General features: G+C 37.4%; 2 protein-coding genes across 4 annotated transcripts in view; both read left to right on the top strand.

Annotated features, from left to right (window-relative positions):
• Positions 1-14,235, top strand: part of med13a (mediator complex subunit 13a) — an 86,815-nt gene extending 72,580 nt beyond the window's left edge. For both annotated transcript variants that reach the window (XM_073913432.1, NM_001281468.1), the window contains 15 exon segments: positions 253-1,166; positions 1,447-1,614; positions 1,758-1,981; positions 2,456-2,645; positions 2,757-3,180; positions 3,325-3,544; positions 5,039-5,230; positions 5,924-6,147; positions 6,329-6,471; positions 6,774-6,932; positions 7,711-7,896; positions 8,027-8,181; positions 9,155-9,319; positions 10,312-10,412; positions 13,064-14,235. In XM_073913432.1, coding sequence (XP_073769533.1) covers positions 253-1,166; positions 1,447-1,614; positions 1,758-1,981; positions 2,456-2,645; positions 2,757-3,180; positions 3,325-3,544; positions 5,039-5,230; positions 5,924-6,147; positions 6,329-6,471; positions 6,774-6,932; positions 7,711-7,896; positions 8,027-8,181; positions 9,155-9,319; positions 10,312-10,412; positions 13,064-13,196 — 3,598 coding nt within the window. In that variant the 3' untranslated portion in view covers positions 13,197-14,235.
• Positions 14,236-15,259: 1,024 nt separating this feature from the next.
• ints2 (integrator complex subunit 2) overlaps positions 15,260-27,794 on the top strand; it is a 48,620-nt gene continuing 36,085 nt past the window's right edge. Inside the window, 7 exon segments of one of the 2 annotated variants that reach the window (NM_001020542.2) lie at positions 15,260-15,637; positions 16,786-17,082; positions 17,240-17,378; positions 18,684-18,786; positions 19,181-19,294; positions 24,762-24,892; positions 24,999-25,169. In NM_001020542.2, the coding sequence (NP_001018378.2) occupies positions 16,790-17,082; positions 17,240-17,378; positions 18,684-18,786; positions 19,181-19,294; positions 24,762-24,892; positions 24,999-25,169 (951 nt within the window). In that variant the 5' untranslated portion in view covers positions 15,260-15,637; positions 16,786-16,789. 2 annotated transcript variants of the gene reach the window in all.

Here is a 27,794-nt window from a genome sequence, read left to right as displayed (position 1 = left end):
CTTTCATTTCTTGCACAGCTGCCTGTTGGACTGTCTGTCTAAAAATAGTTTCTCCCTCCCTCCCCCTGGAGGTCTTCTTAGGATACAAGTACAGTACTGCGGCTTCTAATATCCATTCACTGTGTTAGATCTACTAATCAGTTATGTTAGTGACAATAGGATTGACAAAAGGCTTTTTAAATGTTGCTCATTTGTTGAATGGCTTGACTTAATGTCCCAATTAACGTCTCTTGTCTGTTTTGCTTTCTTCAGTGAAAACAATGCCATGGAGCAAGATTATATCCAGACGTACACCCCTCAAACCCATACGCCATTCTTGTCTAACAGTGCCCCACCCAGCAACAGTGGCACGAGCATCCTCCCGTCTCCTGCCACGCCACGTTTCTCCGCTCCCACCCCACGTACCCCACGGACACCTCGGACGCCCAGAGGCCCAGCCAGTGTGCAAGGTTCACTCAAATATGAGAACTCGGATCTGTACTCGCCGGCTTCAACGCCTTCAACCTGCAGGCCGCTCAACTCTGTAGAGCCTGCGACGGTTCCCTCCATCCCTGAAGCCCACAGCCTATACGTCAACCTCATCCTGTCGGAGTCTGTCATGAACCTGTTTAAGGACTGCAACTTCGACAGCTGCTGCATCTGCGTATGCAACATGAACATCAAAGGTGCCGATGTGGGCATCTACATCAACGATCCAAACATGGAGGCCCAGTACCCCTGCGGATGCGGCTTCAGTGCTGTAGTCAATCGGCGTTACGGTAATGGCTCTGGCCTTTTCCTGGAAGACGAGCTGGATATCATCGGACGGGGTTCGGATGTGAGCCAGGAGGCGGAGAAGCGCTTTGAGGCTTTACGGTGCATTTCACTAGAGAAGACAGGGGGTGGAGGCAAAGATCGAGTCCCGGACGAGCTTATCTCTCTCCTGCAGGATCAGTGCACTAATCCCTTCTCTCCGATCCTGGCACTGGATCCTGAGGGACTGTCTTCCCAAGGGCCAGGGGGCACCACTGTACCACCATGCGTGCGTGTAGAGGAGAGGGACTTCCACAATGACTGTTACCTGGCTCTAGAACACGGGCGGCAGTTCATGGACAACATGTCCGGTGGGAAAGTGGACGAGGTGTTAGTGAAGAGCACGTGTTTGCATCATTGGGCCAAACGTAGCGGTGAGAGATTAGAGCATGTTTGTTCACACACAGTTTCTGTTTACAATACAAACTAACACATTCGTTAGGCTGATTATTACAGTCTTGATCAAATAAGGTGGAAGATATTTACACTATTACAGAAAAGAAGCCATGTCGGCCTTTGGTCAAAATTGACCCTGCTTAATTTTTTTACACTTTCTTTTGGGTAAACATTGCTAAGTTCTGCTTGTTTTATCTGATGGTGAAAGTATCTATTCTTTATTTTGCTTGCTCACTCATTCTCTGTCTCTCTCTCTAGCGGTGGACGTGAGTGCGCTGTGCTCTCAGGACGTGTTGAGAGTTCTTCTCTCTCTCCAGCCTGTTCTTCAGGATGCTATTCAGAAGAAGAGGACTGTTCGCTCCTGGGGAGTTCAGGGGCCTCTCACATGGCAGCAGTTTCACAAAATGGCTGGAAGAGGTTCTTACGGTGAGTAACAAGCCACTCAAAACACTAAAAATGCCATCACAATTTTTGGAGGGGAAATGTTCATGACAAGGTTGTTAGTAGACTTTAAAATTGATGCCAGGGGATCCTTGACGCCACTCACCTCTCACTCTGTTCCTTTCCAGGCACTGACGAGTCTCCGGAGCCTCTGCCCATTCCTACCTTCCTGGTTGGGTACGAGTATGACTTTGTGGTGCTATCTCCCTTTGGCCTGCCGTATTGGGAGAAGCTACTACTGGATCCCTTTGGCTCTCAGAGAGATGTAGGATATCTGGTCCTCTGCCCGGACAGCGATTCTCTCCTCACTGGAGCCAAGAGTTTCTTTAGAGAGTTGACAGCGGTCTATGAGGTGAGAGAGTTCGTTCATCAATCATTACTTTAATGCTCACAGGAAATTCTCTCTCACGCTGTCAGACTAATTCATGCAGAAAAAAATTAAATATGTAAATGTGCAAGATTTCTAATTCATTAGTTTGTGGTCAAGTATAACAAACAGCCAACAACCAAAACAAACTAAAGGCGCTGGTATCTTTACGCCTACCTTTTTATAAACACTATAAATACATCCCACATGTGGGATGTTTTTTAGTACAATTAAAAAAATTGTCTAAATTTATCTTGACAAACCAAGTATAATATGCATTAATTATCTATAGTTATCAAGCGTACACTCAAAATATGGACTCACTATGAAGGACAATTAAATTGGTATTCCAAAATAGATGGTCCATAATTGTGTCTTTGTTTTCTCTGTGCCATTTTAACATTACCTGTTTCACCCGAGCTGCTTTCTAAATGGTCCATTTCGGTTTATGCCTAACAGTCTTGTAAGCTGGGTCAACATCGACCAATCTCCAAAGTGCATGCTGATGGCATTGTTAGGGTGGGTGGAGCTGCTGCCAAGAAGCTCTCAGAACAGCCGGTCAATGATTGGTTCCTGAAAGCAGCTAGTGGCAGCAGTGATGCATTTGCCAAACTCAAACTGTTTGCCCAAGTCTGCAGGCATGACCTCGGTAAGACCTATCTCACTCTTCTCTCTCTCCCCCTCTCTCTCTCAGTCATCATGGATACATATCAAGCATTATTTGTCCCACTAATCTTTTTCTTGTCTGCTTTTTCTTCAGCTCCATACCTCGCTACACAGCCATTGGACAGCTCTCTCCTTATTCAGCCAACCCCTGTCCCTTCTTCCACCCAATCGTCATCTTCACAATCCTCAGGCTCCGCCTCCTCCAACTCTCAAACCTCAATGGCCTCTGGAGGCTCCGCCCTCAACAACAACAACAACAGTGCTGCCAGCAACAGTGGCTCAGGCCTGCCAGGCAGCACCAATAACACTCCCTCCTCCTCCTCCTCAGGCCCACAGGGCAGCAGCATTCAGTCTGCCAAGCCCAGCTCGTTCCCTCCCTTTGGAAGCATGGGAGTCCAAGGTAACAGCTCCCAGTCTGGGGCTCTGGGCCAGCAGGCTGTCACCCAGAACTCGAGCCTCTCTGGAGACAATTCAGCCATCAACAGCCAGACTCAGGGGCCATCTGAACCACCAGAGAGGTACACAATGTATTTGTTGCCTTTTCCTGTCTCAATAGTACCATTATGTATCCTGTTAAGTTGTGATGTAACATGTAAGAGTGTTAAGATACTCAGTTTTATCAGGTTTTGTGCTAACAGCAGTTTTTTTCACACATTCTTCAGCACTATGGAGAGAGAAAAGGTTGGAGTTCCTACAGACGGGGATTCTCATGCCATCACATACCCACCTGCAATCATGATCTATATCGTGGACCCCTTCTCATATGAGGAGGCGGAGCCAGGGTCATCACAATCAAGCAAGTGGACTCTGGGACTCCTTCGCTGCTACCTGGAGATGCTCCAGGCCCTTCCAACTCATATCCGCAACTCTGTCTTTGTACAGGTAGATATTCATTTTACTTGATGCTAAACATCCTCTATAGGTTTTTTTTTTCCATATTTTTGTGATTTATACCATATTTCAAAGGAGATATAAATAGAAAATATACACATATGTTGGGCATGATCCTTATATCATGAAAAGGGACAAGTTTTTTACTGAACTAAAATATATTTGCCTGTCATTGATGCGGTACATACTATATAATTACGTTACATGAAAAATACTGTAGTAAATACTGTAGTGTTTGTAAGCATACTACAGATAATTTCTTGAATTAAACTGTCATAATAATTCTATTAATATATTGTGGTACAACACAACTGTAGTAATCAACCTCATTCAATATGCTTCAGCTTTCTACACTATAATTATACACCATGACAACAGTTTACACTAATGTTACAGTATTAATTACAGTTTATCAGTTTACTAATATTCACAAAGAGTTGTACACATTATACACTTAACTATGTGGTTAAAAAACATGTTTAGTATAAATAACTATACTTTTCCCCATGCTGATATCTTTCAGATATCACAAAGTAACAGATGAAAGCATACAAAAGTGTTTCGCATAGTCTCCATTATTGTTTATTTTTGTACAGGGGAAATGTGCTCCACAGTAATTACTGTCAAGTTTTGTTGTGAGGTTTGCATTTCTTTTTTGTTCTGTCGATGAACTTTTCATCAACATCCACCGCTGCTGCAAATCTCAATGTTCACCTTACGGTTGTTTATTCTGCCAAACTCCAGCAAAGACTTGGATTATTGCAAAACAAGACAGAGATTTCCTTGCAGCGATTACATGGCAGGGTACATTATTTGTATTCTGGATTTCGTATGTTGTTTGTTTGCATATGATTTTTATTTAGCACATTAACATATTTATACACATAGCTAGGCCTGCATATAGTGTTTATTAGGTGTTGTTAAACAAATTATTGTGTTTAAAGTTTGTACACATGGATGTATTGAATAAATGTTGATTACATGCCGCCTTTTCTTCCATTTTTCAGCCAGTTTCTTGAACTTTCCCCCTCTTTATGAGCTAAAACTTTTGGAAGTCTAAAGGTGTTCGCATTTCATATTTTGGCCGATTTAAACAATTATAAACAACATAAAACAGAAATATTCTGATAGCGATTCCTATGTAGAAGAACCACTTCCTACCCTCCATTTGAATTTCGCGCGTCGTCAATGACGTCATATGAAAACAACCTATTGTAGATCTTATAACACAATGTAATATTTCAGTTTTGATGTTTTAGTGTACTGTGAATGAAATCAAGTCTAGCAGAGTTGTTCTCAACTGGGGGAGCAAAATCACTTGAATAACAAGATTGACAAAGTAATTATAGTGTTGGGCCTAGAAGTGCTGTGACAGTGGGAAAGGCAGAGAACCACTGTTTTAGTGTGACTTGATGTCTCCCATTACCTCCAAGTGTGTTTTGAAGTTTATAAAGACAGCTGTATAAATGTTTTTTGTGTTTTTAGATCGTCCCCTGTCAGTATCTGCTCCAGCCTGTGAGGAGTGAAGAAAGGCACCTTTACGCCCAGCACCTCAAGTCTCTGGCCTTCTCCGTATTCACCCAGTGCAGAAGACCCCTCCCAACCTCCACCAATGTGAAGTCATTGACGGGTTTCGGCCCAGGCCTCGCCCTTGACACCTCGCTCAGGAACCCAGATGTGAGTGAGAATTTTAGAAGCAAAGAAAACGAATAATTTAGACATTGTCCTACATTTTGTGATATTTGCAGTCTGTCAATCTGCCATGTTAAAGGGCCAGTCCCAAGTGCCAACAGTGTCGAAATGAACTCTCTGATTTGAGGCTCCCAGAAGCCCATGCTTCTGACCCCTCCTTAGAGCTCTTGTACCTGCAACCCATTCAGACTCTTTAACGGCTCTCAGTGCTGTATGAGAACTCGGTGACGTGTGGAGACTGTTACACTGACCTCCCTGTCCTGAAACAAAACCAAAGGGGACTCGCACAACCCAACAGTTCTCTTTCTATTATCTGCTTGGGCAGCTCTGTGAGACCTCCCTAATGGGATCCGGCTTGCATGTTTTGGCAGAGGAATCCGAAAGCTCCACTTGCTCTCCTTTCTTCACCGAGCTATTTGTAGAATCCAATTTTCTCGCTCCGCTCACTAGCGCTGTTTCTCCCACCCCACTTCCTTCCCCACTCACAAAAGAGCTGTGACTACTCGGTGGGGTTTATTGATTCCATAAGAGAGGAAAAGGTTATGTTGGCATGTGCCCGGGTATGACCACCATTAGTCTGATGGCTCCACATTAGCCTCTCACATTTGTACTCTGGCCTTTGCTGTTCTTAAGTTCTCTCACCTTATTTTTCTTTAACATTTGACTTTCTTGACACAGAGACCAGAGTGTCTGCGATTGTACACGCCACCATTCATCCTGGCCCCAACGAAAGACAAGCAAACGGAGCTGGGTGAGACTTTCGGAGAGGCGTCTCAGAAGTATAACGTCCTTTTTGTTGGCTACTGCCTGTCGCATGATCAAAGGTGGCTGTTGGCAACTTGCACGGACCTGTACGGAGAGCTGCTGGAAACCTGTATCATCAGCGTAGATGTACCCAACAGGTGAACTACAACTTTCTGCATTTTCAGACATTAACTAGGATTAATTATTCACTCCACACACTTCAGGAAAAGTGTCAGGTTTACAACCGTTATTACAACTATAATTGTGACAAGTGAACGTGTAAAACTTCATCTCAGTGGTTTTGACAGTTTTTTTTTTTTTTTTTTTTTGTGGTCTCAGAGCAAGAAGGAAAAAGGGATCTGCACGGAAGATGGGTCTGCAGAAGCTTTGGGAGTGGTGTTTGGGTTTGGTTCAAATGACATCGTTGCCATGGAGAGTTGTGATTGGCCGGCTTGGACGGATAGGGCATGGAGAGTTGCGAGGTAATGGCTGTTTAAACGCTTTTACATTATACACAATACAGCTTGGCTTTGAGTTGCTAATTCCTCTTTTATAGTGGTTGCTGCTTGGATTTATTAATGTTTATAAAATTAAGATGTAGTTTTATTAAGAATTCATTAAGTGGCGTCCTTCCAGCCAACACACCTATCAGCATCCTGGACCAGAATGAATCAGTTTTATAATGCATATTTAAATTCACAAGATTTATTAACACTGCAGTGCAAACATGGGGAGTTTTGCCCGCAGGGAATGAATTTATGGTTTTTCTCTTCCTCTTTCTCAGACTGGAGTATTTTACTGAGCAGACGGAATCTGCAGTCGGTGTCTCGGAGGCTGAAGGAGAACTGTAAGCTGTGCGGGATCTCAGCATCTGACACTCCCAGCATTCTTAGCGCCTGCCTGGTTGCCATGGAACCCCAGGGCTCATTTGTCATCATGCCAGGTAGAATCACACTTCCTGTTTCTCTCCGTATGGTGTACATGTTCTGTCCTTATTTTTATGGCTATGCTTTTATTCATTACTGTTAATGGTGTACATAGTTAACTTCTGCCCCATAGGTAGTACCAAAAATAACCGTGACAAATCTACCTGTTACCAAACAGGTTTCCCAAACACATCAAAATCGTTATTAAAATCCAAATAATAAAGCAGAATACTAAAAATTACAGCTTAAAATATATCCCCACACTGCTGTAGTCATGAGTCTTTTTTTCTGTGAATGATGGCCTCAGTGTGTCATAACGCATGTGTCTGCTGTCCCTATCTGATATACACTCCTGTGTGTGCGTGTGAGTGTGTCGATCCAATAAAACACTTTTCCACACTCCTATTGATTCTCGTGCTGGTGTGATGATACTGAAGATCGATGGCTTTATTTGACGAAAGCTTTTCATTCTGTCATGGTATCAAGATGTATTGCATCTGATGGATTTTGCCCATCACTCACAGAGGTTTCAGAGGGGCAGCTGCGTATACAAGGATGCTTGTGCAGTGAAAAAAAACGTGTAGAGCATTTTAATATAATTTCAATCAAACCCTGATTTAATGAACAATGAATCGCTTGAAACGGTGCTTATGCCCATGACTACTCATGTGTCTTTTGGCCTGGCTGAATGTTTTTATATATATATATATATATATATATATATATATATATATATATATATATATATATATATATATATATATATATTTAAAATCTCTCTTGTTTCTTTTTCAGACTCAGTGTCAACAGGCTCTGTGTTTGGTCGCAGTACAACTCTAAACATGCAGACGTCTCAGCTGAGTACGCCGCAGGACACGTCTTGCACACACATCCTGGTGTTCCCCACCTCTGCCTTTGTGCAAGTCAACAGCTCCAACTACACACATGAGAACATTGACATTGCCTTCAATCCTGGCAATGGTGAGGGAGACCCTTTATTTTACAGTATTTTGGACTTACTGAGAGGGCGTGCATCATAAACTACCTCATTAAATATTGCAAGTAAATACAACACTAAATAAATGACTCTAAATCCTTGTCTCATCTTCAGATGGATCGGATCCAATGGGAGGCATCTTTGACCTACTGGAGCAGGAGAATGACCTGGTTGATCCAGATATCATAAACATCCTCCCTGCCTCACCCACCACATCACCAGTCCACTCACCCGGATCCCAGTACCCGCATGGAGGAGACGGGAGCAAGGTAACAGAAGCCAGTTCGTTTGTGACTAATAATATGTGAACATCAGCTTATTTTCCTCATGAGAAGCTTTCCATTTAAATGACACTAACTTTGATTATTAGGCTTCTAATGTTAAAATGATTTGTTAGAATTAAGTTACTCTTAAGCAATTGTTAGTGTAAATCGTTCATCTTCAGAATCAGTCGGGCAAATAATTTTTTGGATTTCATTCAAGTTTCAAAGGATTACTGGATGCTCTTGCAGAATAAACGGCTAAAGTGCATTTTTTACTTTTGCGTTTGTGTTGCTCTGCAATAACTCTTCCAAAACGCTAACTGGCAGTAGGTTTTTTGTTCCTCTGTGTTGAGTTTCTTCGCTGGTGTTTTGATTTTCTGAATGCTACCTTAATGTACAAGTGGCTAACACTTGCTCATTCTGGGGCAGGAACCTGCAAACGTGCAACAACTTTAATCATAAGGTAAACACAAAACAACAGTGTCCATCTGGAGTCCCTTCACAGGACTCAACACTCATCATACTCATCACACTCAACACACAGGACTCATCATAGAGCTTGTGCTATGTGTTGTAACGTGTAGTTACATTTTTTGAGAGGTGCATGTCAGCGTCGCGTCAGCCAGGGGGAGGGCTATGTAGCCGCGTATAGGTTGCGCTGGAGCATACGCGTGTGCTTGACGTACAGATCAGCCTTAAACATATAACGCCAGAAAACTGTTTCTCCATCTTTTTTAATTTCACTTTTTATTATATTAATAATTAATAATTTAAATGTCCTACAATAAGCTGAGCAAACCATCACAAACAAATAGGAGGAAAGATCAACAAATGTGCACACAAACTAATACATGTTTATTGAACATGTTTGAGCACTCCATTTATAAATAATAATTGTTCAAATTATGGCTCTGACAGTTGGTAATAGCTTTTTATTTTTGTATGAAACTCATCGCTTTATCTTTTATCTTTTTTTCAGGGTCAAAGTACAGACCGCATGGAGTCTCACGAAGAAGCTCCCAATATCCTCCAGCAGCCATTAGCTCTGGGCTATTTTGTGTCCACAGCAAAAGCAGGTCCACTGCCTGACTGGTTCTGGTCCGCGTGTCCTCAGGCACAGAACCAGTGTCCCCTTTTCTTAAAGGTAACAAACTACTCCTTGCAGACATTCTTTGGATTTCATCTCATATGTTTAGCAGAACAGGATTCATTTTTGTAAGCAAACACTAAAACCTGCAAAACATCATTTTTAACTGGCATCAAGGCTGGTCCACTGTAGGAATTACTATATTTAACATCCATTCTAGCACATCACATACAATCCTTTATTAATGTGCTCAGCTTTGTATTGAGCTGCTGTAAACGTGCAAGCTGTTTCAATTTGGATTCTGATCATGATCAATGGTGTTTCTATCATTAAACAGCTGGAAACGTGTAGCTGGAAAGGGACTCCAATGATTTTGTTTATGTGTGTTGTAGATGTGTAGGCTTTCTTGATGTTATTAAAACTTTAGAGTTGTAGTTAACGATAGTTTTTTGTGTGAACTATATGCAAAGTAATTTGCCCAACAATTTTGGAGCCACAATGCTAATGCTCTTCTTGACTTGAGAAGGCAGAGGATCGCCTCCTTGTGATACTGCACCCATCTACCTGTCATGCTTTGTTCAGGTCACATGACCTTCTGATTCCTCCTCATGCAGCATTTATAGAGAATCCTGCAATGGGGGATTTTTAATAATTCAGTAAGCAGGGATTGGGCCAGACTGCTGTTGGTGTGTGTTTATAGAAGAGGAGGAGAGAAAACAGGCTGATATATATGGAGGGAATTGAGCTCACAAAATGTGTTGACATGAATTATTAAGGCAAAGCATTTGATTTGATAAGCAGCTGCTCGCTTATGGCTGACTCTTGTACACAATTAAGAAGTCGGGAGCGAAATGTTCCCTAATAAAGGAAATTGTAAACGGGGGTATGAACGTTTCTGGCGTCTTGTGTTTACTTGTTCATGGGCTTGTCAATTTAATTCATAACAGGCCTTGACAATGAGAGGAAACGCTCAGCTTTGTAGCTTGTTTTGGGTGGGCGTAGATTAATGGAGTCTGTCAACTGAACATTTCTTCTCGCCTTTCTCCCAGGCCTCTCTACACCTCCATGTGTCTTCAGTGCAATCGGATGAACTTTTGCACAGCAAACACTCTCACCCTCTGGACTCCAATCAGACCTCTGATGTTCTCAGGTAAGTGTTGAAGAAGCCATATTCTGCTAGTTGATTTCTGGTCTGTGTTATAGGATTTAATAAGGATGTGATTTTACTCAAAAGTAAGTATGTACACCCCATTTTGGAAATGAATATGTTTATCCATTTCTCAGTGAATATAGGCAATGTATTTTGGTGCATTTAAACAAAAAAAAAAGTTTTATTAAACAGATACATTTATTAAAATAATATTTTAGTCAACAAACATTTAGAATTTGAAAGATAATACAATTGAATTCAAGCACAATATTGCAAAAAAATTACAACCTACAAAATTTCAGCTAAATGTTTTTTTTTTTTTTTTTGCTTCTCTTGATTTTTCCACCTTGTTAAATGTGTATTTAATATTTTTCTATAACATAAATTTGGCTGTACTGGTTTTTGAACCGTTATTTTAAGTTATTTTGTTAGATAAGCTCCAGATTTGGCTTCAGTACTGACTAATCTAATGTACATGCACAAATATAATATTTTAAAGCTTCTTATTAAAAATATAAGTTCAAAAGATAGATTTGTGAGGGGTGTACTTAAATATACTGAGCACTGTAACTGTTTTGAAATCACAGTGAAGTACATTTTTGTGCAGAAAGTTGAAAAAAGTGCAATTTCTTGTTTTCTTTTTTCCTAACCAGTGGTTTACCATATGTGCCTTTAAATGTAGCGATATTTCGTTTTTTATTTGGGACAATATTATATATCTAGGCTAATTCTTTAAACTATGATTACTTGCACATTACTGTAATATTAAAAGCTACACTTTATAGAGCACAAACTGTTAAATTCAATTTGTGTTGGATTAACTTGAAATAAACTGTATGCATGTGAAAAAGTAGTTTTCAAACTAAAGTATAATGTAACCTAATTGTAATTTTCTACAATTCATTGTCGAATTAAAATTATTTATACAGTTGCTTTCACAACTGTTTATGACATTTATTTAAATATACATTAGATAATTGAGATTTATTTAAGAGCATCAGATCCCGTTAAGAAATTGTTTTTATAGATAAATAAGTGTAAATTTTCTGAATTTTTAGAGATGTCCTTTTTAGTTTAATTCTTGTGCAAACAAATGACCTGTGTGTGGACATAATGTTTATTGTACATGAGATTTTGAAGCTATTTTATTGATATCTGTCCAATGTTAAAACAGTGATTGTGCAATTACATGAGACATAAGCATTTGTTCATGTTTATTTTGACCGGAAGTGATACAGCAGAATAAAGAGATTTCAATCACAGGGTATCCGCGGGTTCTTAAAAAGTCAAATTCAAAAGCAAAATTTTAGGCCTTAAAGAGTCTTAAATCCACTGAAATATTATGTTGTAGGTTTTAAAACATTTTTAAAAGGTCTTAATTTTCCTCTGTCCAAGTAAAGCTACCCAATTAGTCCAACAACCATCCAATCACCAATATATATATATATATATATATATATATATATATATATATATATATATATATATATATATATATATATATATACACACAGTTGAAGTCAGAATTATTAGCCCCCTTTGAATTTTTTCTTTTTTAAATATTTCCCAAATGATGTTCAACAGAGCAAGGAAATTTTCACAGCATGTCTGATAATTTTTTTCTTCTGGAGAAAGTCTTATTTGTTTTATTTTGGGTAGAATAAAAGCAGTTAATAATTTTTTAAACACCCTTTTAAAAGCAAAATTATTAACCCCCTTTAGGCTCATTTTTTTTCGATAGTCTACAGAACAAACCATTGTTAAACAATAACTTGCCTAATTACCCTAACCTGCCTGTTTAGCCTAATTTACCTAGTTAAGCCTTTAAATGTCACTTTAAGCTCTATAGAAGTGTCATAAAAATATCAGGTAAAATATTTACTGTCATCATGGCAAAAATAAAATAAATCAGTTATTAGAAATGAGTTATTAAAACTATTATGTTTAGAAATGCGTTGAAGAAATCTTCTCTCCGTTAAAGAGAAAATGGGGAAAAAATGAACAGGGGCTCTAATAATTCTGACTTCAACTATATACATATATATAAACAATTACACAATTAGGAGTTATACTCAATTAATTTGGACAAAAAGCCAACAAATATATATTTTTGATCTTTGATGTAATTGTGTCTATAATAAATATACTTTAAAAAATGTTTACTTTGTCATTTAAAAAAAGGAACATTACGTTGAAAAAGTATATGACAAATTAAAATATTTGGCTAGAAATAACTTGTATCAAATGACATTAGGAAAAGCAAGAACAAACGAGCCATTAGAAAAAATCCTTAGTGTTTAGCGCTGTATAAGTCTAAAACTTCATTCAAAATGGACTTAAAGTCTTAAATTTGACTTGTTGAAACCTGCAGAAACCCTGAATCTGTACCAATTAAGACAGAATTTGAAAGAAATGGGAGCTATTGAAAAATAACAACAACAGAAAAAGCTTACAATTATTGGATGAGAGGAGTGGTATATAACGCTTAATCACATTTTATTCCCACATTAAGACAGCAGATTAGAGGATTTTAGCATTAAGCTCCCCACGTTTATCAATAGATTAATACTGTAGTACTGTAGTTTGAATATGTGTACCATTACACCTTCCAGATTAATAAGCATTAATATTTAACTGTTTCTCTTTTGTAGATTTGTGTTGGAGCAGTACAATGCCCTTTCCTGGCTGACCTGTGACCCTGCGACCCAGGACCGCCGCTCTTGCCTGCCCATCCATTTTGTGGTGCTCAATCAAATGTACAACTTCATCATGACCATGTTGTAACACTCACTGAGCAGAACTGAGAGCAGGACCTTATCAGGGAACAGAAACGAGGAGAGTGAAGAAGAAAAGGCGGATCTAAAAACAATCCAACGGAAAACTACAGTGCTGGACTTTATAAGTGCGCGAGATACGATCTGGGTAGGCAGTCACTACACCTCAGACCCAGCACTGTGGAGGAGGATCAGGCGTCTGGTGTTCATAACACTCACTCGAAGACAACGAGAGGCCTTGAAGGAGAATGCAGAGGCCAAAGAAGGAAGATGGAAGTGCTGACTGCTGGTGTTCGACATCCCAGGTTCAACGGATGCTACAAGCAATGGTAGCGCGCGGTTCCTCGGTTAGCACGGATTCGGCCAGTTCTTTAATCAACGTGTATGGAGGAGTTATCTGTATAGAATCTGATGGAAAGGGACTTTTGATGCTCTTTGAAATGAGAATGAATTCTTGGTTTTAAGACCTCTAATTCCCTGTTTCTTTTGGATGGGATTATATCCAAATGAAATGCCTGCATCTGTCTTATTTATTGTAAGTTTTTAAATGTATAATTTGTCTGATTTCTTAACCTCTTTTATATATAAAAGTTCTAGAAGGTTTGTATCGCCTTCCTGCTTTAAAGCAATTGGTCAAAAATATATGTAATCGTCTTAATTACAAAAACGAACCATCAAACGGAAAAAAACCCACTAAAAAGATGAATAAAATAAAGTTGCGGTAGGTTGCTTTTAGAGTATTATTTTTTGTAAGGGAGACACAGATTATTTGTATTGTCACGATGTACAGAGGAGACTGGATAGGGGGTTTCAGTCCGCGCCTTTGCGCGTGGACAAAATTACAGCTAAGCTTTAGCTGCACGGGACTTGTACAGCAATGAAGTTCACTGTGTTTAAAAATAAAGAGGTACATTGTCGTATATTGTATTTTATACCACACATTTAGACACAAAAACGAAAAACTGCAATATATAAATAATTATATATGAATGCCGCACCAGCATTGGGTGGCACTGCTTCTGTTTTAGGAATAAAAAGAGTCAACTTCATGTTTTTCCTGTGTTTTTTGGGTGGGGATGTTGGGATGTTTCATGAAGGCATAAAAACACCTAAAAATTTGCTTCAGCTTTCGCATCCACCCCATTGGCTCCTCCTTTTTGCACCAATTTCGAGTGATAATGGACACTTTTAGACAAGAACCAGTTTTCTTTGAGAGTGACAGAAATGTGGTGTAAACGGACTTTGATGAACGATCTGGGTGGCTGTTGGAAATGCAGTGTTTGTGCACAGAGAAAGATCAATTTCCTCTATCTTACTCTGTTCAGAATAAACTGTATGCTGATATTCAAAGACCCTGGGATTTCTCTTACTTCCCACACCAAATCTACATGCTTTCCAAATGCAAAAGTCTGATAAACAGCTTTAGGGTCAAGCACGCCAAGGCCAGACCTCACTGCATTTGTGAGGTATTCACATGAAAATCTATTTAGGGTAGGAGTATATACCAGGGGAAATGTTCATAATCATAATATGCATTATAAATGGCAATATACTCAAGTTTAACACAGATTTCGCAGATAACCACTCTAAAATGATTTGTAGGTTAATTTGCTTAATAACAATCGCATTTAGCTTTATGGACATTTTTATCTAGCCTCATGTTTGATATGGTATTGCTATGAATACATGGTTTAAACTAGATATAATGACATCTATAAAATCACAACACATACTACATTTAGATTATATATAGATTGCATTTAGACTCACTTAAAATATGAATCAAACAATTAAATGAAAATGACTTCTTGAACCTAGAACTTGGGTAACGTAATAGTTGAATAGGATAAAGCGTTCACAGAAACTGACTCCCATTAACGCTTAAATAAGTCTTTACTCTCCGTTATATACATAACGTTATATAAGTAACTTTTTGTGATTTGTATGTTATTTCCATTTTCACTTGACATGTAAATTCTTTACCTTTGCTTCAAACGTGCCACTTATTGGTGTTTTTTCATAATTTGAGGAAGAACACGGCTGTGGTGTTCGGACAATGGTGCTTCTAGGTAGGCGGCACACTAGGATTTGAGACGCAGCCAGAGTTCAGCATGCTCACAGCGGAGCAGATGATCGCTTGTGCTAAAATCATTACTTTTTCTACTTTATAGCTTGCTAAGCACTCTGGCCGACACATGTGGGTTTAATATAGAGTAAGTGGATTGTATTAAGCATATAATTATTTTAAATATATTGCTTCATTTAGTTAAATCGGGATGAATGGATCTCTTAAGCAGGATAGCTTTAGCAGCTAGCATGTTAGCTTACCGGTGAGCTGTCCTATTTCGACCGAAGAAGATCAACTTCCTTTTCAGAGAGAATCACGACAGACCGCGGTCTTACAGGCCTCAGCGGGTTTCTTTTGTAACCAGCGGCGCTGTTGAAGTCTAGGTAAGGATAATTGTGGTTTGTTCATTATATAAAATGCATTATTTGCTTTCAATGATGTTAAATAAAGTCGCAAGCCGAAAAGTTTGTTATATTAAGCATAAGTTTCTGCTTAACGTTAGCTGTGTTGTGAATCTGAGGGCAGTTCCCACAGTTAGCATTAAAAGTGTTTTAAATATTAATTTCAACACATTTAAAGCAATAAATATTAAAATAATAATCAGAAAATAATGTTTTAAAAGCAAAAGAAAATTCAGCGCACTCTTATAAAGCAGTACTGTTTTATTCAAACACTATATTATTCACAACCGACTAACTGTATGCTTAAATGTCATTGCATTACTGTCATACATGTACACAACGTGATTTTTGTCATGTTAAGTCAAAAATGCATTGCGATATTTTTGCCAACTTAATGACAGTTCTTTAGAACTTCATAATTCACCAGAAATACTAAACAGAATGTATTAATGTTCACACAAAAGAATATTAAACAACAATTTGATCAATGTTGTTTTTTTAAACACCAAGTCAGGGTTGTCATCATAAATAAATATTACAAATAAATCCGTTATTTGAAATCATTATATTACTATTACCTCACGCAATTCAGTTTTTAAATTCCTCCTCCCCCTGTAGCAGTTGATGGCTAGTAGACTGGATGTTTATTTAGAGTAAGGGAACCATGTTTTTAAATGATTTATTTCTAAATATGCCAAATGTGAAATGGGGACAAATAAAGTAAACTAACTTATTAATAACTTAATAATTCATCAGAAATCCTAAACAAAATGTATTATTGTTCACACAAAAAAATTAATAAGCAACAATTTTAGCAATGATGATGAATATTTTTTGAACACATCAGCAAGTTTAAAATGGCTGTCATCATGAAAAATATTAAAAATAAAATTGTTATTTTAAATCATGAAAAGTTTTTTTAATATCAAATTAATTTGCATAGATTTTTGATCTTCCTCAAATTAAAATTATCTCGTTTCCCAACACTGAACAAGAAAATTATAGCATTTGCAAGAAAACACTGTTGTCATTTATTATTTTCATTTTATAATGATACCAGTAGCTTATTTTAGTACAAAAAATCAGCAAAAATGCTTACTGTTTCCTTTCCCTGTCCTTTCACTTTGCAGAAGAATGACAGACAGTGCCAGTCTTCAGTTTGTGAGCCCGTATGCATTCGAGGCCATGCAGAAGGTGGATGTAGCCCGACTGGCAGCTTTAAGTGACCCAGAGCTGCGTCTCCTTCTGCCCTGTCTGGTCAGGATGGCTCTCTGTGCCCCTGCAGATCAGAGCAATGCCTGGGCACAGGATAAGAAGCTCATCCTGCGGCTGCTGTCAGGGGTGGAGGCGGTGAACTCCATTGTTGCTCTGCTGTCTGTGGATTTCCATGCTTTGGAGCAGGATGCTAGAAAAGAGCAGCAGCTAAGGTGGGTCTGGATGAAAGAAAGTACTTTCATGTGGTCATTCCGTAGGTTCAGCTCATCCGTACATTAAATGAGAGCTTTGTCTGGCTCAGAGAGGAGGATGTTCTGATTGAGACAATCTTGATTATTTGATGATTTAAGCATGTTTTCTTTTACACAGGCATAAGGCTGGAGGATCTAATGGCGAGAGCATTCTGGTGTCTCAGCTTCAGCATGGTTTGACTCTGGAGTTTGAGCACAGTGATCCTCTCAGGAGACTCAGACTGGCTCTAAGTGAGCTGCTGGCCATTATGAACAAGGTTCAGTGTCCTTTTATTTACTACTGCATAGGGATGCTCATTCGGGTAATTTTCCCAACCGGCGCTCATTAATCGGATATTAATCGTTAACTGGGCAGATTAGGATGAACTTATTATTTAAATACAAAAATGAATTGAGGTGTCTATTTTGGATCTGACACATTAAATATTGCATTTTGAAAAGCTGATTTATTTTAACGTGCAAACAACAGCATACAGAACATATTAACAACAGAACATCTTCAAGCAGTAGTGTTTTTAACAGCATAGAAAAAAGAATTACTGAATAAAAAAGAATAAAATAAATAGGCCTGCCCTAGATTTAACAACTCGTATGTCAAACTGTGACCATCAATATCCTTCATTCATATTCTCCTTTCATTTAGTTTTTTTGACAAAATAGGCTATGTCTGTAATTGCCACCCCGTGAGTTAACAAATATGTGTTGTACATTTATGCAGCTTAAAAAACTTACAGTATAAAAAATACAGTATAAAAAAAAAATATATATATATATATATATATATATATATATATATATATATATATATATATATATATATATATATATATATATATATATATATATATATATATTATTTTTTTGCATCCTTTTGGTTAATCTGCTTATCCAAGCATCCCTATTTTTGCGTAATGATCTTAACTTATTAAAATACATTTTAATAAGTCTTTTGCATTTTAAAATGGCTGCATTTTTAGTGTTAAAATATTTGTTTTTATACTAAAGATTGTATTCTTTATTTTAAAAATATTATGATACAATAAACTGACATAAAAATTTAAATTTGAAAAGTTTAGTGCAAATACACGCTATATTTCATTCTCTAAAAGAAAAAAAATTGTACTAAAAACAATATTAAGCACCAATTCCAAATGTGATGTTTGCATTACAGGATTGAATAGCTTTTTATAGTCATATTAAAATAAAGAGTTGCTATTTTAAATAATCTAAAGTTTTATTGCAGTATTTTGTGTTTGTCACAATATTTTTGTTTTGTAAATTTTTTGATCAAACAAATGTAGTCATGTTGTAATTGTAAAATAATTTTTCTTAGAGTTTTTTATTGTGTGCGTGTGTGTGTGTGTGTGTGTGTGTGTGTGTGTGTGTGTGTGTGTGTGTGTGTGTGTGTGTGTGTGTGTGTGTGTGTGTGTGTGTGTGTGTGTGTGTGTGTGTGTGTGTGTGTGTGTGTGTGTGTGTGTGTGTGTGTGTGTGTGTGTGTGTGTGTGTGTGTGTGTGTGTGTGTGTGTGTGTGTGTGTGTGTGTTATGTTCCTGTGTTGAACAGGTGGCTGACTCTAATGGAGAGTTTTTCCTCAAGTCCTCTGAGTTGTTTGAGAGTCCAGTGTACCTCGAGGAAGTGGCTGATGTTCTCTGCATCCTACAAGCAGGTAAACAAACGTTTTTGTGTCAAGCTTTTGTTACTTGTTATTAGCACGCCAATCTTTTTTTTATTCTCACAATCGATCAGTAGACACATCCTTCAGTATGTCAGAAACAAAGACTTGAGCTGAAGACTAAAAAGCTAAAATGTAACTTCAGCTCAGCCTTGTGATGTGGTACTCTTAAATAGAAAACATTAGTTCTTGACTTTAAATAATTCTGGCAAGGCACAGCAAGTTTACTTATTTAGCACATTTCATACACAATGGTAATTCAAAGTTCTTTACAGGAATAAAAGAAACAAGTATAAGAAAACAAAAAACAACAAAAAATTAAAATTATTAAACTATATAAATATATAAATTGCATAAAATTGAAAATGAATAAATTCTGTTCCATCAGAGCTGCCATCTTTGCTGCCCATCATTGAAGTGGCCGAAGCTCTTCTTCACGTGAGAAATGGAGAGTGGTTTCTCTGCCTTCTGGTGGCAAATGTCCCGGACAGCTTCAATGAAGGTATGCTCATCACCTACTATGAGTCTAATCTGTACATTTGATTTAAAGACTACGTTATTCATAAAAGCTAGTTAAATGCATGAGTAAATTCAGAGTTATTTGCTCAAATAAATGAACCTCCCCGAAAACTCTCCTCCAGCTTCACAAACACAATGAACATCTCTGAATTGAGTATTAGTCATGTGTTTAACTTTAATCCAATAATTTGTGATTAAGGTGCACAATTATGTGAATCACAAAATACAGGAATGCTGTGAGGTTTTTGAAGTCCCTTTTCAGTTTTGGGTGCAGCACATTGTAGTAAAATCTAGAATTGGTCACATGCCTGTAAAGATCATTCAATGAAACATTTAAGCTTGTAGACCCCACTGCTGCTCACCAAATTGTGCATTAAAAAAAACAACAAACTCTGGGGTTGTTTGTTTTTGTTGCTACAGTTATATTTCTTAATGATAGATAGATAGATAGATAGATTGATAATCACAAGTTATGGAGTACTCATTTTAACATAACTGTAGACGAATTAGAATAAAAGGAAAAAAAATAAATAAATAAAAAATATAGGAATAAAAATAACAGACATACATCAGTCAAAAGCTAGAGAGTAAAAAAAGATCTATAAGAATGAAAAAAATTAAATATAAGAATAAAAATAACAGACATGTCTCAATCAAAAGCTATAGTGTAAAAATAAGTCTATAAGTATAAGAAATAAAATATCAGAACAAAAAAATAAATCTTAATGGCCTACAGGATGTATATGACCGTATAATGTCACAGATTAAGATCACAGTTTTGCAATGCAGTTCAAACACTTTTGTCACAATCAAGTAATATATATGGTCATGAGCTTTGGGTCATCACCGAAAGGACAAGATCTCAGATACTAGCGACTGAAATGAGTTTCCTTCTCAGAGTGGCAGGGCGCACCCTTATAGACAGGGTGAGGAGCTCTGTCACCCAGGAGAAGCTCGGAGTTGAGAGAAGTCAGCTGAGGTTGCTCGGGCATCTGTTTCGGATGCCTCTTGGACACCGTTCCTTAAGTAGGTGTTCCAGGCATGTCCCACCGGGAAGAGGCCTCGGGGAAGACCCAGGACATGCTGTTGGGACTTTGTCTCTTGGGTTTCCTGGGAATGCCTCGAGATCCCCCCGGAGGAGCTGGAGGAAGTGTCTGGGGAGAGGGAAGTCTGGGGTGCTCTCTTAAGACTTCTGCCCCCATGACCCGACCCCGGATAAGCGGAAATAAATAAATGAATGAAGTAATGTATAAACTAAATGGAAGTACACTAATTACCCACCAGAACTCATTGTGTTGCCAAACATCAGGCCTCCACCACCAAACTCAAAATACAAATGATGCACAATAATTGTTAATTTTACTGCTCTGAGGCACAGTGTGTAGTTATTGTGGAGGAAAAGAGCTACTGCTTTTATCTCCACTTGCAGCATTTGTTATTTATTATTGATTATATCTATATATTTTTTATTATTGATATCACAAGTTTCCCTGAAAGTGAGGATTTTATTCTCTTCAGTTCCTCAACACCATCATTATTTATATCATAGTTATTGTTCTTTAAACAATATTACACTCTGGGGTTTTATCAGGGCTTGAGTTGAAGCTGAATAAATCCTAATTGTAATATTATGAAATATTATTATATAGCATATTGAAAATGCAGAATCACTAGTTTATCTAAAAAAAAAAAGCATTCGGATGTTTATGATATATTTGAAGGTGGTCAGTAGCATTTGTTGTTTTCAATCTAAAACTAATAAAAAATGCTTTCATGAATCTAATAATGTATGTGACAACTGCTAATTTGATGTCACATAACTGACACGCTTGAGGTGGTCGATAATGTATTTTTTGAATGTGAAAGGATATTAAACTATTCTATTAAACCAGGGTTGGGCAATTAATTTTCCAACGGGCCACATTAGACTCTGGGGTAGTTTAGAGGGCCAGACCAATACAGATCATTTGTTTAAAAAAAAATTATTACTTTGTAAAGACTGATTTATACTTCTGCGTCAAGCACACCCATATGCTACGGCACAGCCTACATGTGGACTCATAGCCCTCGGTGACAATGCCGCACACCTCTCAAAACATGTGACTACACGTCGCAACGATGCGTAGCGCAAGCTCTGTGATTGGTTGGCTAGGTAGCGCTGATAATTGTGTGCGGAGGTGAGAGCCACGGGAGCCCGATGCAGCTTTGTTCCCAAGTGTGGAGTCCCATGAAGGAGCTCTGGATAGAGACTGTTGTTTTGTGTTTACCTTTTGATTAAAGTTGTTGCACGTCCGCCGGTTGCCGCCTCAAAATGAGCGAGTTTGAGCCAGCCTTAAGCTAGCATTCAGAAAAAACAAAACACCAGCGAAGAAACATAAAAACCTACTGCTAACTAGCGTTTCTGAAGTGTTATTGCAGAGCAACAAAAACAGCGGGCAGAAGTATAAATGCACGGCTATGCGCATTGCATGCGCAGTGGGTCACGCCGCTTACTTGACACAGAAGTATAAACCAGGATTAATTTCTATACAATGTGTGAAGCTGCCTGGTTAGTTCCTATCACATGACTCGTGGTTCACTCGTGGCACTCTGAAATGCTTTGGGGGTTTTTAACTCGTGGCGCCTGGAAAACATGAGCCTGGCATACCCCATGTGTGTCTCTTCCTATTTTCGCAATGAACCTGCTCGTTAAAAAGACGCTATAACCTATTTAAAAGTCCCCTTTTGTTGACTCGTAATATCATTCCTGCACATTGTAAGGCCCTGTTTGCGGTTGAATTTAAAATAAATAAATACTTCATGCGGGCCAATCAAAGAAGTCCGTGCAGGCCGTAAATGCCCAGGTCTGTTTTAAACCCAAAGAATTACTTAATGACTTTTTAAAGACGGCATCTTATAGTTATCTGTCATTTTCAGTTTACATTTATTAAATTGCAGATTGTCTTAATAAAGTCATTTAGATGTGTGTGAGTCTTGGATCAGGGTTATATATACATTTAATTTAATTTTAACGTACCAAAATCAGTGTGTTGCGTTTTTCTCCATTGACTATAAAGCCACGCGAAACTTGGGTTTACTTTACATTTGATCTGCTTTATGTGGCGGTTGTACGATCATCCAGAGGTGGCGAATTTCCATTTTGATGAGTTCGGCTGCTGATTATGGGCAGTTTGGGCTTGGGGGCGTTTGTGTCTCTTTATGTGTATATGTGGGTTTTCCTCAAAGACGCACTAAGTGGAAATAAAAACATTTTAAAGTCTCTGCTATCTTTTCATCACTCCCAGGTCCTTGTTGAGTCAATAGCTTATTTGTGCGAGGCTCCATTCAGAGCCAGTTTGAAACGTTTCATATTATTGAATGGCCAATTCTCAAGGCTCATTACCTAGACAGGATCTTTCATTGGGAGAATATTCTGCTCAAGGCTGAATCATTAAGGGAAAGAGCTTGTCTATAGAGATACACTGTAATCAGATGCAGGATGAATTGTGACGGACTCGGCTGCGTTTTCTCTCAATCAGCTGTTTTTTTCTTCTTCATAAGAGACTATTGAAACTAATATCATTCCTGCACTGGGTTATAAAAGGCTCTCTGTAATTCTAATCATTCTGCGTGGCAAGCTGTCATCTGTGGTTAAAATCACAGAATAAAAGAAAAACAGCTATTTTAATTCAAGGCCAGAGCTTAATTCAGAGCCAAATAAAGAAACGTTTATTTAAAGATGTTTGTGGGGATTATTTATTCCTATCTGAGCCATAACGTAGTATGTTTAGCTGTGGATAAAATTATTTTCCCAATATAGCCAAAATATTTCAAACTAAATATTTCAAAGTTAGATTTTTCCAATATCGTGCAACCCTAGTGTCACTCATAGATTTGTGTGTATGCATGGTTAGTGAATGAGACCCAATGTGTCTCAGTGGGAAAAAAATTAACAACAGCGCCACACAAATTCAATGTTGAGGGGTTAAAAAATGCCCCAACACAGCTATTATCAAAATGAGAGTTTTTGCATAACTTACACTAGGCTAGTTATATGGTTATATTGTTAGTTAATATGGATTTTGTGTAATTTGTGTAAGTCCTGAATTTAAAGGCCTTTTAAAACAGTCAACAAAGAGCTCACATGTCACTTATAAAAAGCCTAAAAGATCATAATTGGTATCGACTGATCATGATGAAGAAATCAGTAGTCAGTATCAGGATCAGCAAACGGAAAATAAAATAAAATGTTTTATGAAATATTAAACTTTAAAAGTGATAGAAAGTTTGAAAGATAATTTGGTTACACTTTAAGGTACAGTTCTTGCTAATAACAAAACATTAACTGTGACTTTTAGCTCGATAAACTCCTAATCTGCTGCTTATTAATTGTTATTAACTAGTAGTTAACTTGTATTTGTTCTTCTGTTAGTGATTTTTAATTGTTCTCAGTGAACAACGTTAGTATTTTTTTATTATACACGTCAATACCAGCTCCATATAAGGGCTTTCCACAAAGCGGAAAGGTTAGGATTAGGGATGTAGAAAAAGATCATGCAGAATATATACACTGTAAAACCCAACAATCAACTTGATCAAATGAAATGAGTGTAGTTAACTCAAAACTTACCAAAGGTTTATTCTACTCATTTGAAAAGAGTTTTGAGCTCAGTGTTGAAGGTAATGAGTTAATTAATACCTCATTACTTTAACTTAAATAGAGTAAGTTCACAGTACTCGTATAGATTAGTTTTTAACTCAAATGGTTTGTAGCATTCGGTTTGAGTTGCCTTAACTTATTGGGTTTTACAGTACTCAGTTGGTTTGAGTTCTCTTCATTTATTGGGTTTTACTGTGCTTAAATTGTTTGATTTAAACGGATTAAGTTCACACTACTTATTAGGATTAGTTTTTAAACAAATGTTTGTAGCAATTGGTTTCCTCAAATTGTTTGAGTTACCTTTACTTACTGGGTTTTACAGAGTACTTTAAAAAATCTTATAAAAAGCCAATGTCGTATTCATAAGCAGGTCATTAACCACTGGCTTAATGATAGTGAGAATTTGTACTAAAAGTCTTACCAAACATTTATTTTACGTGAAATATTTTATTAATTTTTATCTATTTGCTGTCAGTTTTAAGTTGTTTAATTCATTGTATTTTAATTAGTGAATTGCAATTAATATAAATTTATATAAATACATACAGGCATGCGTATGAAGTTTATTTACATTGATATGAAATATGTTTATATGATAAAATTTATATATACATTTAAATATCTACGTAAAACACACAAAGTATGTTAAAGCAAACTTTTATTTTGGATGCGATAAAGTGGATTAATCTTTGGCCAGCATGAATTTTATTTTAAAATAGTCTTTGAACTGAAATGAATGTAATGAAACTATATTTTTATGTCATTTAAAAGCAGTACATTTATTCCAAACTCTTTCCTCTTGTGTGTCCAGTGTGCAGAGGGCTGATAAAGAACGGAGAGCGGCAGGACGAGGAGAGTGTTGGTGGTCGCCGCAGGACAGAAGCTCTCCGGCAGCTGTGTCAGATGAACCCGTCTCAGGCTCTGAACATCAGGGCCATGGTGGTGAGTGTCCGGCTCGAAGACCACCTGTCATGCCTGGTATTAGACTGCAGCTAAAGTGATCAGAGCAACGTGATGTACTGAAGTCAAGCCCTCTGTCCTTCTACAGGTGGAAGAGTGTCATCTCCCAGGCCTCGGCGTTGCTTTGACACTGGATTATAAGCCAGACATGGCAGATGAGGCGGTCAGTCCTCTGGTGTCATACGTCAGTGGTCTGCTTTTAGGCACCAATGGAAAAGTGCGCACATGGTTTAGTTTGTTCATTCGCAATGGACAGCAGGTAAAGAACAGTGGAACTACTTGGACATAAAGTGTCCTTTTTACTTATTTGGGATTGTTTAGTCAAACGTGAAAATGTACTCACTCTTGAGTGGTTGTAAACCTTTATGTGTTTCTTTCCTCAACACAAAAAGAAGATATTTTAAGGAAAGCAGAGAAACCTGTAACCATTGAAACCTGTAACCATTGACTTCAGTAGCAGGAAAAGCAAATACTGTGGAAGTCACAGGTTTCAAACATTTTTCTAAATATATTCTTTTGTTTTTCACAGAAGAAACTCATAAAGGGTAAATAAATGATGACAGAATTTTAATTTTTACTGAACTTTCCCCTTAATCATAAATACTACTGATTAGAACTTGGCTGGCTGATAAAATAACATTCACATTTACTCTTAAAAAAAGCATAACATGTTTGATAAATGTTAGATACTACTAGACGGTGCTGCTTGTTTGCACCACACAAACCTTAAAGAAGAGCTTAAAGAAGCTCTTGAATTTAGTGAAGAACAGAAATGTCTCTCCAGAGCATGTGAGGTTGTCTGTGTAGGAGGAAATGTGTAGGGCGAGAGGAGATTTTCCTCTAGTTAATCGATCAATAATGTTTTGCTATTGGGTGGATGCAAAAAAAGTGTGAAAGGGATGACAATAAAAAATAAATATATAAATGTCACCAAATATACTTGGACTGCCGTTAATATACCTATTATATAAATTGGACAGGCGTTAATATACCTATTATATAAATTATTTCTAAATATACTTATAATATAAAGTCCAGTTGGGATACACTGTGCTACAATAGTCATGGTTTTACTTATGATTATGACAATCTCAATGTATGATATTATGCATGACTGTTATTATTATGTTTTATGTTTATTTTGAGGGTATCAGGGAGCAAAAGAAATAGTTAACATGATGATTATCAATTCCAACTAGGGTTGTAACAATATACCGGTATGACGGTCTACCACGATTTGAACGTGCACGATTATCATACCATGAACAATTGCATATCAACGGTTTAAACCCTTAAAGACCGAGACAGCCGCCCGCGGCTAAAAATAAGTATTGCTCTTAAATGTTTAATAACTTTTGATCCGCTGATTCATACAATTCAAAGATTGGCATAAAGAAGAGAATCTCAGCTTTCCAGTGCTGTATAAAAAAGCGGACTTTCAGAGGCTCCGGAATCAGTGCGGTTACGTCATCAAAATTTGACAACGCTGATTTGACAAAGAAACGCTCGTCACTGTGTCTCCGGACAAACCAGACATGATACATTGATGCATTGTCCCTCCTCCATGCCCAGATTGGTTCAAACTCACTATATCAAAACCAATAAGCATAGGTTTCACTTTTGTTTGTGGACCCACACTGAGCTTTTTGAACAACACGGAATGAGAGATAGGCATACATTTCTGCGCGGCTACATAAAACGCAAAAAAAAAAAAAGTTTTGCATGAAATAATTCTCATACTAAGTACTTTTGCATGCACAGCAGCACAAAAACATGACAAAACAGTGACACAGCAAAGACGAACTGCTGCTCTTGCTGTTTTCAAAAGACACAAATGAAGGTGCAGCTGTTTGTCTGCATTGCAGACAACCATATTCAAATCCATATCCACAGACAACCATATCCATGCTGGCACATAAAACCTAAGGATGTTCCATATTGAATCTAGTTTCGTTATGTAACTATTTATAGTATAGTAAATATTTATATCTATTTTTTACTGAGGATTTGCACCATGTTTATTTGGACTTTGACACATTATTTATTATTTTCTTATTTTTTTATTTGTTCATTGTACAAGTGGACACATTCTCTCACCTCAGCGGTCAAGATTAAGTCCTGAAAATCTCAACATGCTTACATTTCTTCATCACAACCTAGACTGAAAAAAACAACGCTTTAAATACATGTTTACAGCCATAAACTTGGTATTGCACTTTTGGTCTCCCATTTATCCTGCTTATAAGGAAGGACAGTTTAAGTTTATTTTTGTCTAATCTTAAAAGACCTTGCTTGTTTATTCCTTCTAATTTAATTTATTAAAATGGGAGATTTTTCAGTTTATTTTTATAAAAGACTTCTATAGTTCTATAAAAATGGTTCTTTCAAAAGTTTGTTGAAATAAAACCTTTGTTCAGTCAGAAAACGTGTTCTTATTCTTTTCAGGGTCTTTGCTATGAGAATTACTATTTAATACCGTATACCGCGAACCGTCAAACCGTGGTATTGTTTTAGACGATTATCATACCGTAAAAAATTCATATCGTTACAACCCTAATTCCAACTAATATGAAAAATCTTATAATGAAGATTTTTTTCCATCCATATAAAATGAACAAATCCATGTTCTGTAAGTTAGCAAGTTAAAGAAAAGATGTGGATGACATCTGAACTACAGTTTTACAGTCAGTATTATGGCAGAAGCAAAATACTAAACATGAATTCCTTGCTTTGTGCGCTTTCTCACAAAATGCCTGATAACTATGTTGGGTCAGTATGCAGATAGTGGGAGGCAGTTTGAAAACATTCAACCACACAATCAAACGTGTTTTCATCTACCTCTGTAAGTGGCTAAATATGAATAATCTTAAGAGAGTTTAGTGTC

Source organism: Danio rerio, chromosome 10 (assembly GCF_049306965.1).
Source record: "Danio rerio strain Tuebingen ecotype United States chromosome 10, GRCz12tu, whole genome shotgun sequence".
NCBI lineage: Eukaryota > Metazoa > Chordata > Actinopteri > Cypriniformes > Danionidae > Danio > Danio rerio.
This window is presented reverse-complemented; position numbering and strand designations above follow the sequence as displayed.